This window comes from Dysidea avara, chromosome 11, assembly GCF_963678975.1.
Source record: "Dysidea avara chromosome 11, odDysAvar1.4, whole genome shotgun sequence".
Taxonomy (NCBI): domain Eukaryota; kingdom Metazoa; phylum Porifera; class Demospongiae; order Dictyoceratida; family Dysideidae; genus Dysidea; species Dysidea avara.
The window spans coordinates 20,464,401-20,478,326 of NC_089282.1; the positions used below are offsets into that span (position 1 = coordinate 20,464,401).

General features: G+C 37.1%; 2 protein-coding genes across 2 annotated transcripts in view; one reads left to right on the top strand and one right to left on the bottom strand.

The window, feature by feature from the left end:
- Positions 1 to 13,926, bottom strand: part of LOC136238487 (cytoplasmic FMR1-interacting protein 2-like) — a 52,555-nt gene that overhangs the window by 21,686 nt on the left and 16,943 nt on the right. Inside the window, exons 12-13 of the mRNA XM_066029017.1 lie at positions 13,184 to 13,331; positions 12,570 to 12,720 (exon numbers count right to left, since the gene is read on the bottom strand). Coding sequence (XP_065885089.1) covers positions 12,570 to 12,720; positions 13,184 to 13,331 — 299 coding nt within the window. The remainder of the gene's footprint in view (positions 1 to 12,569; positions 12,721 to 13,183; positions 13,332 to 13,926) is intronic.
- LOC136239182 (uncharacterized) lies at positions 662 to 2,624 on the top strand. The gene is made up of 2 exons (XM_066029913.1): positions 662 to 925; positions 990 to 2,624. The coding sequence occupies exons 1-2, from the start codon at positions 662 to 664 to the stop codon at positions 2,622 to 2,624; spliced, it is 1,899 nt and encodes a 632-aa protein (XP_065885985.1).

Sequence of the window (13,926 nt, forward strand, 5' to 3'; positions counted from 1 at the left end):
TATCGATATCGCGATATTTTGTTATTAACTATTGTGATACCATGACTATACATTATTGTTATTAAAAATTCATTTGTTATGCAGTACTAGGCTAAGAATCCTTGTAAGTCATACTGGTTACCCCTGCAGAGAGGTGTGAACACCATTAGTGTTGCACCGATATGCATTTTTTCACATTTACCGATACTGATTATTTGCCTATTCCCGTAGCCGATATTTACCGATAATTCTTCAGAACAGGGGAGGAGGAGCAGAAAATCACCTAAAGTTTATGTGTATAAACTGCATTTGTAATGATAATGTAATTCATTTGTAATGATAATGTAATCAATGTAATTAATTGCGTGGGCGGCCGACTTTTACAATGTTTTCTACACTTTTGCCACTAACCCCTTTCATGGAAAAGGAGTTATAAAACATTTAAGCCAGCTTATCAAACAGTGTTTTTAGTGGGACTCCAGACCCTTTGTGAAGAGTGATCAACTAATTGCGTGGGCGGCCGATAAATATACACAGCCTACTATAGAGTTGTTTCAGCACATGATTTAGATTGTGTAATCATTGTATAAACCCATGCATCCGCCATTTTGCTGCACATATGTAATGCACATGGTGACCAGTGTGAATGTAAGTGAGTGAAGTTAATTTCATTTGAAAGACGATGTCTAAGCTATCTTCGTACGTTGAAGGCTTAGAGAAGGAAGCAAAGGCTCGATATCTAGAGAAAATATCACTAATAAATTATATCGACCGGTTTACCAAGCCTTGCAAAGGAGAGCCTTTGATGGAGTTCCGCCGGTGGAAGATTGTGATCTTGTGTCTTACGTTGTTCTCCAGACTAGTTTTATTACGATGGCACAATTTAAAGCCCGGCTTAGAGGCCTACAACCAGTTCGTTTGTGGAAAGCTGCTTACTTGTGGTCGAGTGAGTATAAGAACTACATTAAGTAAGCTGTTTATGCAATTTGCCATAGGTTCGTCATTCCCAGCGATTAAATGAGCCACCATTAGCTTGCTGGATTATACTGGAACTAACTGGTGAGGTTTGCTGTGCTCATTGCACCTGCAAAGCAGGCCAGGGTGAAACTTGTACCCATGTTGCTTCACTCCTTTTTTATTTGGAGGCTTCAGCCAGAATCCAAGGGACTAGTACTTGTACACAGAAAGCATGCCAGTGGATTATTCCTTCTTATTTAAAGGAAGTTGAGTATTTACCAATTAAAAACATCAACTTTACCTCCGCCCGTGGCATAAAATGGAGATTAGATGACCAAATAAAATCATTGGAAGATTCAGATCCAGCAGAGCAGATGGATGAGAGTGATCTTAGTGTTTGTGAAAAGTCTGAGAAAGCTGGCATCACGTCGACAGAGGTAGAATTGTCACTTTTGTTCCAGAATTTAAGTGTTGCAGGAACAAAGCCTGGTGTCTTATCAGTGGTACCTGCCCACTCTGAACAGTTTGTACCTACCTCTGCCAATGAGAATTTTCCACAGCCTTTAACATCGCTGAAAAATGTAAAGTATATGGGAATGAACTATCATGATTTGTTGAAGGAATGTGATTCTGTCTCCTTAAACATCACTGAGAAAATGGTAGAATGTGTTGAAACTGCTACTAGAGATCAAAGTAAGTCCAAGTTGTGGTACAAGTTCAGAGCAGGCCGTATCACTGCATCACGAATGAAGACAGTATGTCACACAGATTCAGCCAAACCTTCTCAGTCCCTTATCAAAGGGATATGCTACCCGGAAGCTTTCAGCTTTACACGCAAGGCTACAAGTTGGGGATGTAGTCATGAGAGCGAAGCTAGAGAAATCTACTTAAAAACTAGCAAAAGTCAACATGGTGATTTTTCAGTTGCAGAGTGTGGTCTTTTTAATAACACAGAGTGGCCATTTGTTGGTGCATCCCCGGATGGAATCATTAACTGCACCTGTCATGGTAGAGGTGTCCTAGAAATAAAATGTTCATTCTGCCATCGTGAAGCATCGCTGCAAACTGCAGCTACAGAGGACAAGAAGTTTTGCTTGAAAGTAACTGATGGCAAACTACATTTGGATAAAAGCCATGCATACTATTATCAGGTGCAAACACAACTATTTGTCTGTAATGTAGATTATGCAGACTTTTGTGTTCGTACCTTTGACAAAGATCTTCAAGGCATGCACAGCAATAATGGTATACACATTGAGCGTATTGAAAGAAACGTGAACTTTTGGACAAGTTGTATTGATAAAGCACACCACTTTTTTAAAACAAGTCTTCTGCCTGAATTAATGGGTAACTGGTACACCAGACCTGCTCTGCAGAGATTAACCAGTGAAGAAGGGAATTCCAACAAAACGGTATCTGACAGTACCATTGATTGTGAGCTATCTTTTGTGGATACCATTGATTCAGCAGAGTCATTATATCGCCACTGTCGTGGCCCTGAAGCAGGAACTATGATTGCATGCGATAACTCAGACTGTCCCATTGAATGGTTCCATACCAAATGCTTGAAACTGAAGAGCCTTCCCAAAGGAAAGTCAAAGTGGTACTGCCCAGACTGCAGAAAACTACCAGAGTTTCTTACTAGAAAGAAAAAGCTGTTTTTAATGTTATTGTTGTGTTTGTTTTAATTAATCAATAACATTAGTAATACAGCAATATAGTAAAATTCAAAAGGTACAACGACGTTTGAAAGTGCACAACAAACCCACACAATGCGATCAAATAATGGTACCTTTTGTTGTTAAATAATAAATTGGTATGGTACTCCGAAGTATGGGGTACTTCTGACTAACTAGCCCTATAACACGCTCAACGTGTGTTCTTACATTGGCTATCCGTCTGGTTTCCTCTACTTCCTTGGCAGATAGTTGAGGTTTGCCCCTGGTAAAGGCTGGTATGTATAAGTTAGCTCTCATTGAAGCAACAGAATCGGCAATGTCAAAGCTCCGATCAGCAAGTACTGTATCACCAGGGAGCAACTTCTTCAATATCCCACAATGCTCTGTGAGATATTTGTCACTGACCCGACCACCCCACACTTCTGAAATAAATGCTACAGTCTCTTGTGGAATAATTCCAATCAGGAGTTTTGCAGTATTTCTGTGCTTATAGTTGGACCAGGTAGAAGCACATGCTTGGAGGTTAGATGGGCGTTCTATGAAAACTTCGAAGCAATCGATGATGATCGCTACTGTTTTCCCAAATGATTCTTGAAAACATTGTGGCATGGTTTTTCTTAAACTCTCACGTTCTGGCCAAATTATAAGGCCTTGAAGTCTGATATTCATTTGTCTCAGCCATTTTGAATATTCTGGATACTGTAGCTTTGGAGACATTGAATTGGAAAGCTAAATGTTGAATCGGGTCATTAAGTCTCAGTTTCAATATTGTGCACATAAATTGTTGGAATAAAGACAGACTGCTGTACCCATCCACCGGCAAAGTGCTCACAACGTGATCATATATTGCCTTCAACACCTTTAAATTTGGAAGCCCAGTGTAGAATAAGACCTTTTCATCACTATCTAATGTTTCCTCGCTAAATGGTGGCAGTGAAAGTTGCTGGACTTTTAAAGATAGCTTATTGATCTTGGCATAACATTTTGACAACTCTTCATGCAAAGCAGCAATCTCCGATTGACAGGATCCTTCAGAGCGTCTCCAAATTTCAACTTCCATTTCATCCCTGGAAGCTAAACGTACATCTTCATCAACAACTTCTGAAATGACTTCATCAACAAAAATTGATAAAGTTTCAATCATTAAAATTATAGCTCTACCGTGTTTAAGACTTTCTCAGCTACAACTGTCTTGCAAAATTGCACCTGAGAGCTTTTCTGTTAACTGCTGTTTATCTCTCTCTTGTTTGTCTCTTCTTTGTGCCCTTTCGTATCTTTCTGAACAACGCTTCTTGTTTTCCTGCTTTGAGTGACCAAGGATCAGTGTTGGCAGCCAGTCTGGGTTTGTACAATCATATGGCTACCAGAAGCGAAATGCCTGGAACATATTCTATAGTTACCGAGGTTGCTAATATCCAAATCTGCCCTTGATATCGCAGCAAGATAACCATCTCTTCTCCGCAAAGAGAGCTCGAATTCTCGCTCACCCTTGTCACTAACAACAGGAGGAATTTTGTAATAGGAGTAGCATTGCGCAATATGTATCACGTGCTGAAACAACTCTATAGCCTTGCAACCATAATTGTGCAAACAAACAAGCCAAACAGTTACAAAACAGTTACAGCAAACCACTTACTGCTACATTCACTGCCTTCTTTACTTTCACCTGTTCATTGCCGTAATTAACGATTGTTTGTGGGTTTAGGTTAATCGGCAAATTATTTCCACTTTGTAGCCGATACCAATACTTGTAAAATTAGCTAATATCGGCTGTTACCAATACTTCAACCGATTATCGGTGCAACACTAAACACCATAACATAACCTCAAAGCATGTGTTACAATAACTAGTATCACGATTGATACTATGTAAAGCCACTATTCACGATACTGAATGGTTTGCAATACTTACAAATAAGTCAATCATAGCTGGTGCTACATAGTGTATTGCTCAGTATTCCTGCAGGAAGTCTTTAAAGGTAGCATCAGACTAGCCACTAGTGATCACATGATATTTTGCTTATATTGTGCATGCAAAACTTATATGTTACAGATGCAAACACTAAAAAAAATGGAATGTTGCCGCAAGATGGCCAGATCAACATATACCAGTCCAGGGTCACCCCATGTCCAAGAGGATTCCCAGCAGGATATTACCGGAATGGCAAAAGCTCTAAATCACCAGGTAGTGTTTCAGCCATTACTGTACTATAATGCAAGCTTTATTCAACCCACCAGTCTTCACTGAAGGCACTGTGAGGTTCACTAATTGGCTACTAAGCGCAAAAATCACAAGTACTCAGTATCGATACTCATCAATACCGTGACAAAAGTACTTGGAATTGTATCAAAGCAAGGTATTGCCCACCCCTAACTTTCAAGGTCCTTATAGATCAGACCTCTCCAAAAATTTTTACACATGTGGTGGTAGGCAACCAGAATCTCTTTATCAATTTTTGTCAAGGTTTCACGATCTCTTATATAACCCCACATACAGTAATCGATTGTGGATTTAATTTATTCACTAACTGCACATTTCTTTGGTGGTGAAGTCAAATGTTGAATTAGTTCTTCAGCATTTCTTTGAGATCAGGAGATGAATGACTGACACATGGGGTCAATCTCTTTTTCAAATGAAATAGCTATGCGAAAAACAAACTATCCTTAGGAAAGAAAACAGTTTTCTGAAGTCAAGCTGACAACTGTATCTAACAATCTCTTCCAAACTTACCATAATAAGCCACTGCAAGAATCTTTAGTATCACAATTAGTTATAGAAGAACAAACATTTACTATAAAAACGAGGTAGAGAGTAGTAGTGATATCATCAAACAATAAAACTGGTGATTTTTACATAGTAAACTAAAACCCACAATCAATTACTATGTCTGAGTCTATATAAGAGATCACGAAACTTTGACAAAGTGCTAGTGGCATTGTTTGTAATCTATAATTTTTGATCTATAAGGGCCTTGAAAGCATAATCTAATTGAAACCATCAAAGTTGTTTTAATGTCTGTAAAATGTTCCTTGTAGCCATACAAACAGTTTTGTGGTAGATCTATAGATAAGCTCCTGAAAGTTTATTGCCACAGTTATCAGTTATGAACAACAAAGTATGTGAAGAGGAATTTGTTAAATTATTTGAATATCAGCTTAAAAGCAAAGCATAATTGTCCATATACATCACAAGCAAAAACATAAATAGAGTATTGTGGGTTGTAATTTTGTCAGCACTCTAAATTCTATAGGTAGAGAAGATCAACAATGTTTGGAAGAGGTAGCTGTTCTTGTAAAACAATTCAGGCTTGAATATGTTGCAGTCCCCAAAGCAGAGCGTACATTTGTAATCCGTGATGTCATTTGGAATAAAGTTTATTATATATAGAGAAATAATAACTTGTTTATCAATACAACAAATATCACTTCTAACATAGTGCACTATCTACAACCATAACAGATAGCCACCGCTAGACTATTCTAACAAGTGGACAATATTAAACTAATCACATGATCTTTTACATTTCATGGGGATTCAAAGTATTGACTGGGTAAACATGGCTAATACGAGTTGGACACTGTTAAGGTTACGGTATAGTTACGGGCAATCATTCAAAATTTAGATGCCTATCGATACTTTTTGAGAAGACCATAAAACCAGTCCAGCAGCATGAAAAGTTAAAGTGAGCATGAAACCCTTCATATTTATTGCTTTTGCGTAGCTACAGTGTAGTTTGAGGTAGCTGGAACACTACAAAATACCATAGCAACACAAGTAAGCCAGCCCTTAGGGTAAGCCAGCCTATACATAGCTCAGCTCCAGCTGTCACTACCATGTTTTTCCACCGTCAAATACAGCAAAAACTGTAGGCTCTATGAATGTTTCTGGGACATAGTGATACTGTATATTAAATTTATTAGGTTCTGTGGAAGCGTTGTTGGCGTGTTTCTTCCCAGTTATGGAGATACAAGCCTTCAAAGATATTTTTTCACTTGAAAAAAAGTACAATAAAACGTCTTAACAAACAGTAACTTAAAAAATCGCTTCCACAGGACCTAGATGTTAAAGTTGTTTAGTCACTTATGTTAAAATTATAACGATTCAGTAATCTGTTAGTCTGTGGCTCCTTTTTTATAGAACACTCATGAAAAGTTGCTGAAAAACAAACAAGTACAAATAATTGTACAACACAGTTGTTGAAATTATCTGTCCTTGCTTGAAAAAAAAAAAGAGCAGGTTTTGTAATGTTCTGCCCACATATTTTAAAATATACCATAACTTTAATGTGTAACTAGAACAAGTTCTGGACCAAGATACAACTGGAAGAAGACAAGGCAGCTAGATATCTGTTGATTTTAAGCAGACATCTTACAAATGTTATTTTATAGTAATATGTAACTGTAACAAGTAATATACTACTTTTAAAAAGTAACAACCCCAACACTGATAATACATTGTATGGTATATTCTATCACAATTCAAATTCAATTAAATGTCAGGTGTTACCCACACCTATCAAAAATCAATGCCTGGTCTTGAATATAAAGGCCCTACTTGCTTACTGGCCAGGTCAGGAAGGAAATATAAGCCCAGTGCACAGGAGGTAGAAATCAAAATGTATTATTTGACAAGGTCTGACCTTATAAAGCAGAAAAATAATTTACTATATAAAACAAGTGTTTTGCAATCACGCCATAATTTGTACATGCTTGGGAGATTTTCACTCAGATTTACAACATGTGTTATTGAATACTGCGTTAGTTTTACAGCTTCACATAGAAAATAATTTGTATCCACGGAAACCATAGGACATCGTTGCCTATCCCTTTAAAAACTAAAGAGCCACCAAGCCAAGGAAACGCATGATACTGCTAAAGCAAAAAGGACTTAATTATGGCTTTGGTTAAGCACTAAAGAAGATTTTTGGCTGTATGTACTAGTCATGTCTTTGTACAGAATAAACTAAAACCCACAATCAATTACTATATGTAAGTGTATATAAGACATCAGTAAACGTTAACTAATGGTCGTTCTAAGTGGAGCGTTGATCTAAGCTATTAATTTTTGGAAAGGTCTGATCTACAAGGACCTAGAAAGTACAATCTAATTGAAACTATCGAAGTTGTTTTAATGTCTGTAAAATGTTCCTTACAACAAGTGGCCATACAAAATTGTTTTGTGGTAGATCTATAGATTCACTCCTGAGAGAAGTTCATTGCCACAGTTATCAATTATGAACAACAAAGTACACCCCTCTGTATGTGGAGAGGACTTTGTCAAAAATTACTTGAATATCAGCTTTAAAGCAAAACATAATTGTCCATATACATCAAAAGCAAAAACATAAATAGAGTATTGTGGGTTGTAATTTTGTCAGCACTCTAAATTCTATAATTAGAGAAGTTAAACAATGTTGAAAAGAAGTAACTGTTCTTGTAAAACAATTCACGCTCAAATATGTTGGAGTCCCCCAAAATAGAGCATCACGTCCGTGATGTCATAGAGAAGTAATAACTTGTTTATCAATACAACAAATCACTTCTAACATAGTACACTATCTACAACCGTTACAGAGCTTATGATAAGAATTCTCTGTTGTCCTGCCACAATGTCCTGACAAACCAAAATCGGCCGGACAATTGCCAAAATTGACTGGACATGAGATGAATGCCCAACATGTCTACTGTAGCATATAGCAAATAAACATTATAGTGGTAAGACATCACATGCCTTACTGCAGCTGTTATGTGGTTAAAGTACACCAGTGGGTTGGCAATGGTACATTTATGGTCACTCCCTTGGGTTGTAAGAATGTATACTATCTCCTGGCAACCAAGTGAATGTTATTGTTGATAGCATGCCAGCTCAGCCCTTAGGCTCCTTCTTTATGCTTTGATGGGACACTGTGTCCGGACAAATTGCATTATGGTCAGACATCTATGCAATTTGACCGGATTTTGTCCGGTGTCCGGACGTTATCATAAGCTCTGCCGTTACAGATAGCCACTACTAGACTATTCTAATAAGTAACCCTTAAACCCACAGAGAACTTTTGGGAAATGCATGTTTACACAATATGGGCATGCATGACGACATCAGGTGGGGTAACTTAATTCTTACAGCCTACAAAATTAATATACATCGATTAAAAGTCTATTCACTGGGCTACTTGGAGAAGGTTAAATAAACACTGTAACTACAGTGGCTTACTTGTTATGAAGCAATGAGTTGCATCTCCCATGCTTCAAGATTCTTGCCACGTGTTTAATTTCGATTATAGGTTCACTCACGTGAGTCATATATGGCCTGATAGAAAATTTAATGGTGAATCAAACGGAAGTTGTTGCAAGGTGATAGGAGCAACCACCATCGAGTTATCAACTATTTTATAAAGGTATGTAAAGGGTTTGCATGTTTCCTTACAGAAAAGTTATTTTCACGGCTAACTTTGGCCTCACCATTTAGCGTTACGGTAAAACCTAGGTATCATTTTAATCCTTCTTACATCACAAGTAGAATGATGTAAATATAGGATGGACACTTTGAAAGTTACAGCACTTTGTACAAGGCACACATATATGGGCCAGTTTTCTAGCCTATGCGGGTTTAAGGGTTAAACTAATCACATGTGACCTTTCACATTTCATGGGGATTCAAAGTACTGACTGCGCAAACATGGCTAACACAAGTTGGACACTGTTAATATGTAACTAGAACAAGCTCTGGACCAGGAGATACAACTGGAAGAAGACAAGGCAGCTGGATTTTTAATCAGACATTTTACAAAAGTAGTATGACTTGTTTTACAGTATTATGTAACTATAACATGTTACTTTTGCTGGCAATAGAGCTGTGAAACTGGACAGAATGTCATAACTGTACATCACAACTGTCGGTTATCTGGTTAACTGAATTAAATGACATTTTCTGTAATTTTTATGTTGCACTCAACATGTAAGCTACATAAACGAATGCTAGAATTGAGCATTCGAATGTTTGAATGAAAAACTATGGATTATTCAAATGTTTCTAATATCTAAAACCCACAATCAAAACTTCTAACATATTGAATCTAAGGAGTAAGACTTATTGTTGCGAGGATTCATGCACTTACTTGTTGAAATACTCTTTGATATAGACAGTAAAGTGAATGTAAACAGCAGCAAAGTAGTAGTTTTATCACTGTAAGGCCAACAATTGTAAATTCCTTGTTTCCCATCAGTCAGACAAAAAATCCCATGCAGGCGGGCAGCTATTGTTTAAAATCTATTATTTCATATCAAGTATATTAAAGGAAGCCCATTTGACAGCTAGATTCAAGGTTAGTTGTGATTTGAAAGATTTTACCGGAATTCAACAAGATGCAAATCTCTAGAAGGTTAGATAAAAAGCGTTGCAGTGTTTCCTGAGCAGCCAGAAAGGCACTTACACATAGAGCTGCTGGGTTTGCCATGCTTGTGGTGACACATGTTAGTACTGTATTTACTAGCCTGACTTGTACAGTACGAATTTTCCAAATGTTCCACACATTAATAACAGATTGAGAATGGGACTCGTGTTGATTAATATGCACATCTCAAGTTTACCAATGGCTACTTGAAGAGATTCACTGCTAGTATTAGTAGCTATTAGGTCCGATGCCATGCACTAAATAACAACACAAACTCACATCAGAGTCCACCTATCCAATAACTTAGTCTTCATCTCAATGACACGACCACACAACTCCCTGCCAGTATTATTGTTTAGATCATGTGACTATCAAATGCAATAATAAATTTGCAGGCGGCTCTAAAATTACCATGCCGGCGGGTGACAGGAAACAAGGAATCTACAATTGGTGGCCCTAATCAACCTCATACTGCTAGTGGTCAGGTGTAGCATTTTTGGCTTTATATGCACCTGCCTGTAGAGAACAGGTAAGTGTAAACAATAGTGAAGTACATGTTAAAACAACTTGACACCTGGCTCGCATAGTGTCCTGTACCATTTTCAGCTACAGGTGACCTAATTATATATTATATTGGGTGCCCGCCCTCAGGATTCAAATGTTATGAATTTGTATTTGAGTGCTCCCAAACGAACAAACATTCGAATTTCAGGACATTCGTTTATGCACTAACATACCCTTAAAATTTGTAGTACAGTTTGTCAAATTGTCCTTATAGTGGTCAAAGCAATAGGCAGCAAGTGATTATACCTATATCAGAATCCTACAAGTGTGACATCAATGTTGTAGCACAAGCAAAACATACATATCTGATTGAATATCATTAGAGATCAGTTATTTGGTTATGCAAAAAATAATTGATAACTGGAATAAATGGCCAGTTATTTGGTTTACCCGGTAAGATTTCAGTAATATATTACTTGTAAAATATAACAACCCCGACACTGACAATACATAGTATGGTATATTCTACCACAATTCAAATTTGATAAATGTCGGGTGTCTCCCATACCTATCAAAAATCAATGCCTGGTCTTGAATATAAAGGCTCTACTCTTTTACTGGCCAGGTCGGGAAGGACATAAAAGCCCAGTGCACACGAGGTAGAAATCATAATGTATTATTTGACAAGGTCTGACCATATAAAACACCTTGACACAAGAACAAACATTTTACTGTAAAAATGAGTGCTTTGCAATTGCACCATAATTTGTGCACGCTTTGGAGATTCTCACTCAGATTTACAACGTGTGTTATTGAATATTGTCTACGTTAGTTTTACAGCTTTGTATAGAACTTTTTTCATGAAAACCATAGAACATCGTTGCCTATCCCTTCAAAAGTTCTAAACAGCCACCAAGCCAAGGAAACACACGATACTGCAGAAGCGAAAAGGACTTAATTATGGCTTTGGTAAGCACTATAGTACGTTCACGTTGAGCTGAATCCTCAAAAACATTTAATAACTCATGGATACAATTACACATGATCTTGAAATTTGGCTCATTTGTAGTACTGCTTGATCCGCTAAAAATATTTTGAAATCTTTTTGTTCAAATGTTTGACATAATATTTACGACCAATCAAAATTTTCATAATACATTTCCTATAGGGAAGCCATATAATTACAGTGTCCATTACAGCCCTTTCCCGAACTTGTAATGGAGCCAAACCGTACATATCTGTTGTTGACACCTTTGCTGTTACCAATAATCATCTGGTTGGCTGAAATGTTAACTTTGTTGAGAAAAAATCCATTTTTAATTTTTAGCTGTTTTTCAGGATTCAGCTCAACGTGAACATACTATAGAGAAGATTTTTGGCTGTATGTGCTAGTCATATCTTTGCACAGAATAAACTAAAACCCACAATCAATTACTATATGTAAGTGTATATAACAAATCAGTAAACACTGACAAACAAAAAGTGGAGATCGCTATGTGGTGTGGCTTTTTTGCCTATTAATTTTTGGAGGAGTCTGATCTATTATAATTGAAACCATCAATGTTGTTTCATGTTTCCTTGTGGCCATTTAAAACATGCCTTTGTAGTACTAGATGTATCAAGAGTACATAATAAAAATAGGGAGGGAGAGTGTCTAACTAGGACACCTTCAGCCAAAATCACTGCGTATTATAGACAATCCACACATTGGTAGAGCAAAAGCTTTACATTATTCAACACTTATCAACAGCACTCAACACCTATCAACAGATCTCTATCATCAGTAAAAGTGTTAATTTGTTCAAAGATCATTGTCTATTCAATAATACGCAGTGATTTTGTACAGGCTGTATTGGCAGTTAGACACTCTCCCTCCTTATTTTTATTATGTACTCTTGGATGTATGAATTTGCTCCTGAGAATTACAACTATCAATTATGAATTACAAAGTATGTGAAGGACTTGTCAAAAAAAAAAAACTCAAATCACAAGCAAAAAACATAAATAGAGTATTGTGGGTTATAATTTTGTCAGCACTTAATTCTACAGGTAGGCTTACTTGAGAAGTTCAACAAAGCTGGAAAGAAGTAACTGTTCTTGTGAAATAATTCAAATTCTTGAACGGTTGTGTCCTTGATATCTGCACGCATCGATTTCTTGCCAGCTTTATCTGAAGTGAGTGACTCCAGCATTGTCCGTACCATGTACAACTGTGACGAAAGTGTGTAACATGGCACATACAGCAAACACACACAACACACTATCTATATCATCACGGTACCATACAGTCTCAAACTATCCCCTGGACATTTAAACAATTTTTTATACCAGCCCCTAAACAAGACTAGCAACTATAAGCGGTCCACATTCATGTCTTCCTTGGAATCAACAGATTCCAGTGTTGCACCCTCAAGTGTTTTGCACATCATGTTTTACCAGCACATTATAGAGATTCATTATTTATTACTGTAATAGGAAGGCCATACAATGCCTATCTTATGAATTACCTTTAAAATGTTTTCATTGCAATAGAGACCTGGGATTTATTCAAAACCCTGTTGTACCTCTAGTTGTACCTCTAGTAACTATATGGGACCAGGCATTGATATGGGACTAGTCCTCATTTGAAGCAAACTGGTATACTTACTGTACAATACATGTTTACCAACTTACCTGTGTGCTTGACACGCCCACATTACGATGTGGTAGTTCAACCCTGTATCCAGTCTTGGGGTCTTTCTCGCCCTTGAGTGCTGGGTCATCCTTTGGCTCCTCATTATTTAACCAATCAACACAGACTGTACGCAGTCCCAGCAAAATACTGCAAAAGAAAGTTAACACAATAGAAATGTGAGTTTGTAGCACACACAGAGAGCCTAATGGAACACATTCAGCAAACACACTGTGTAAAGTACAACTCGGTCTGTTCCTTAGAGAGAAAAAAACAAAAAAACAACAGGTAAACAACCCAGGAGCACTAGATGTTGAATTGCACACATCAGATGTTGAATTGCACACATTATATTTTTTGTAACTGACCAATCAAAATGGACGTTATCATAATACGTACAGATAGTGTAGTAGTACCGATGTTGACATGTATCACATATCATACTCTAATACTTACATACAATTTGTACAGTGACCTAAGATTTGAACGAAAATTTTTGTACCTATATAAAAGTATGCACATTTAATCCCCACATGTTTTATACATGTTAAAGGTTACACAATTCTTTAGTCTAATCTGTTTACGTTATTAGTACTGCCAGGGTTTGATAGACTTCATTAGGTGATGTTATATTAGACAGTTTTGCATTCTGCAAGCAGTAACAAAAGTACTTCTTTCGTAAATCTGGTGACTAACCAACTATCTGTCACAGGGAACTAGTTTGATGAGTTACTTAGTTATGACA

What these genes read in the sequence shown, in the direction of transcription:
- LOC136239182 (XM_066029913.1), top strand. Translation starts at nt 662, where the DNA reads ATGTCTAAGCTATCTTCGTACGTTGAAGGCTTAGAGAAGGAAGCAAAG. An exon ending in AGCTGCTTACTTGTGGTCGA is followed by an intron (nt 926 to 989) that starts GTGAGTATAAGA and finishes CGTCATTCCCAG; the next exon opens with CGATTAAATGAGCCACCATT.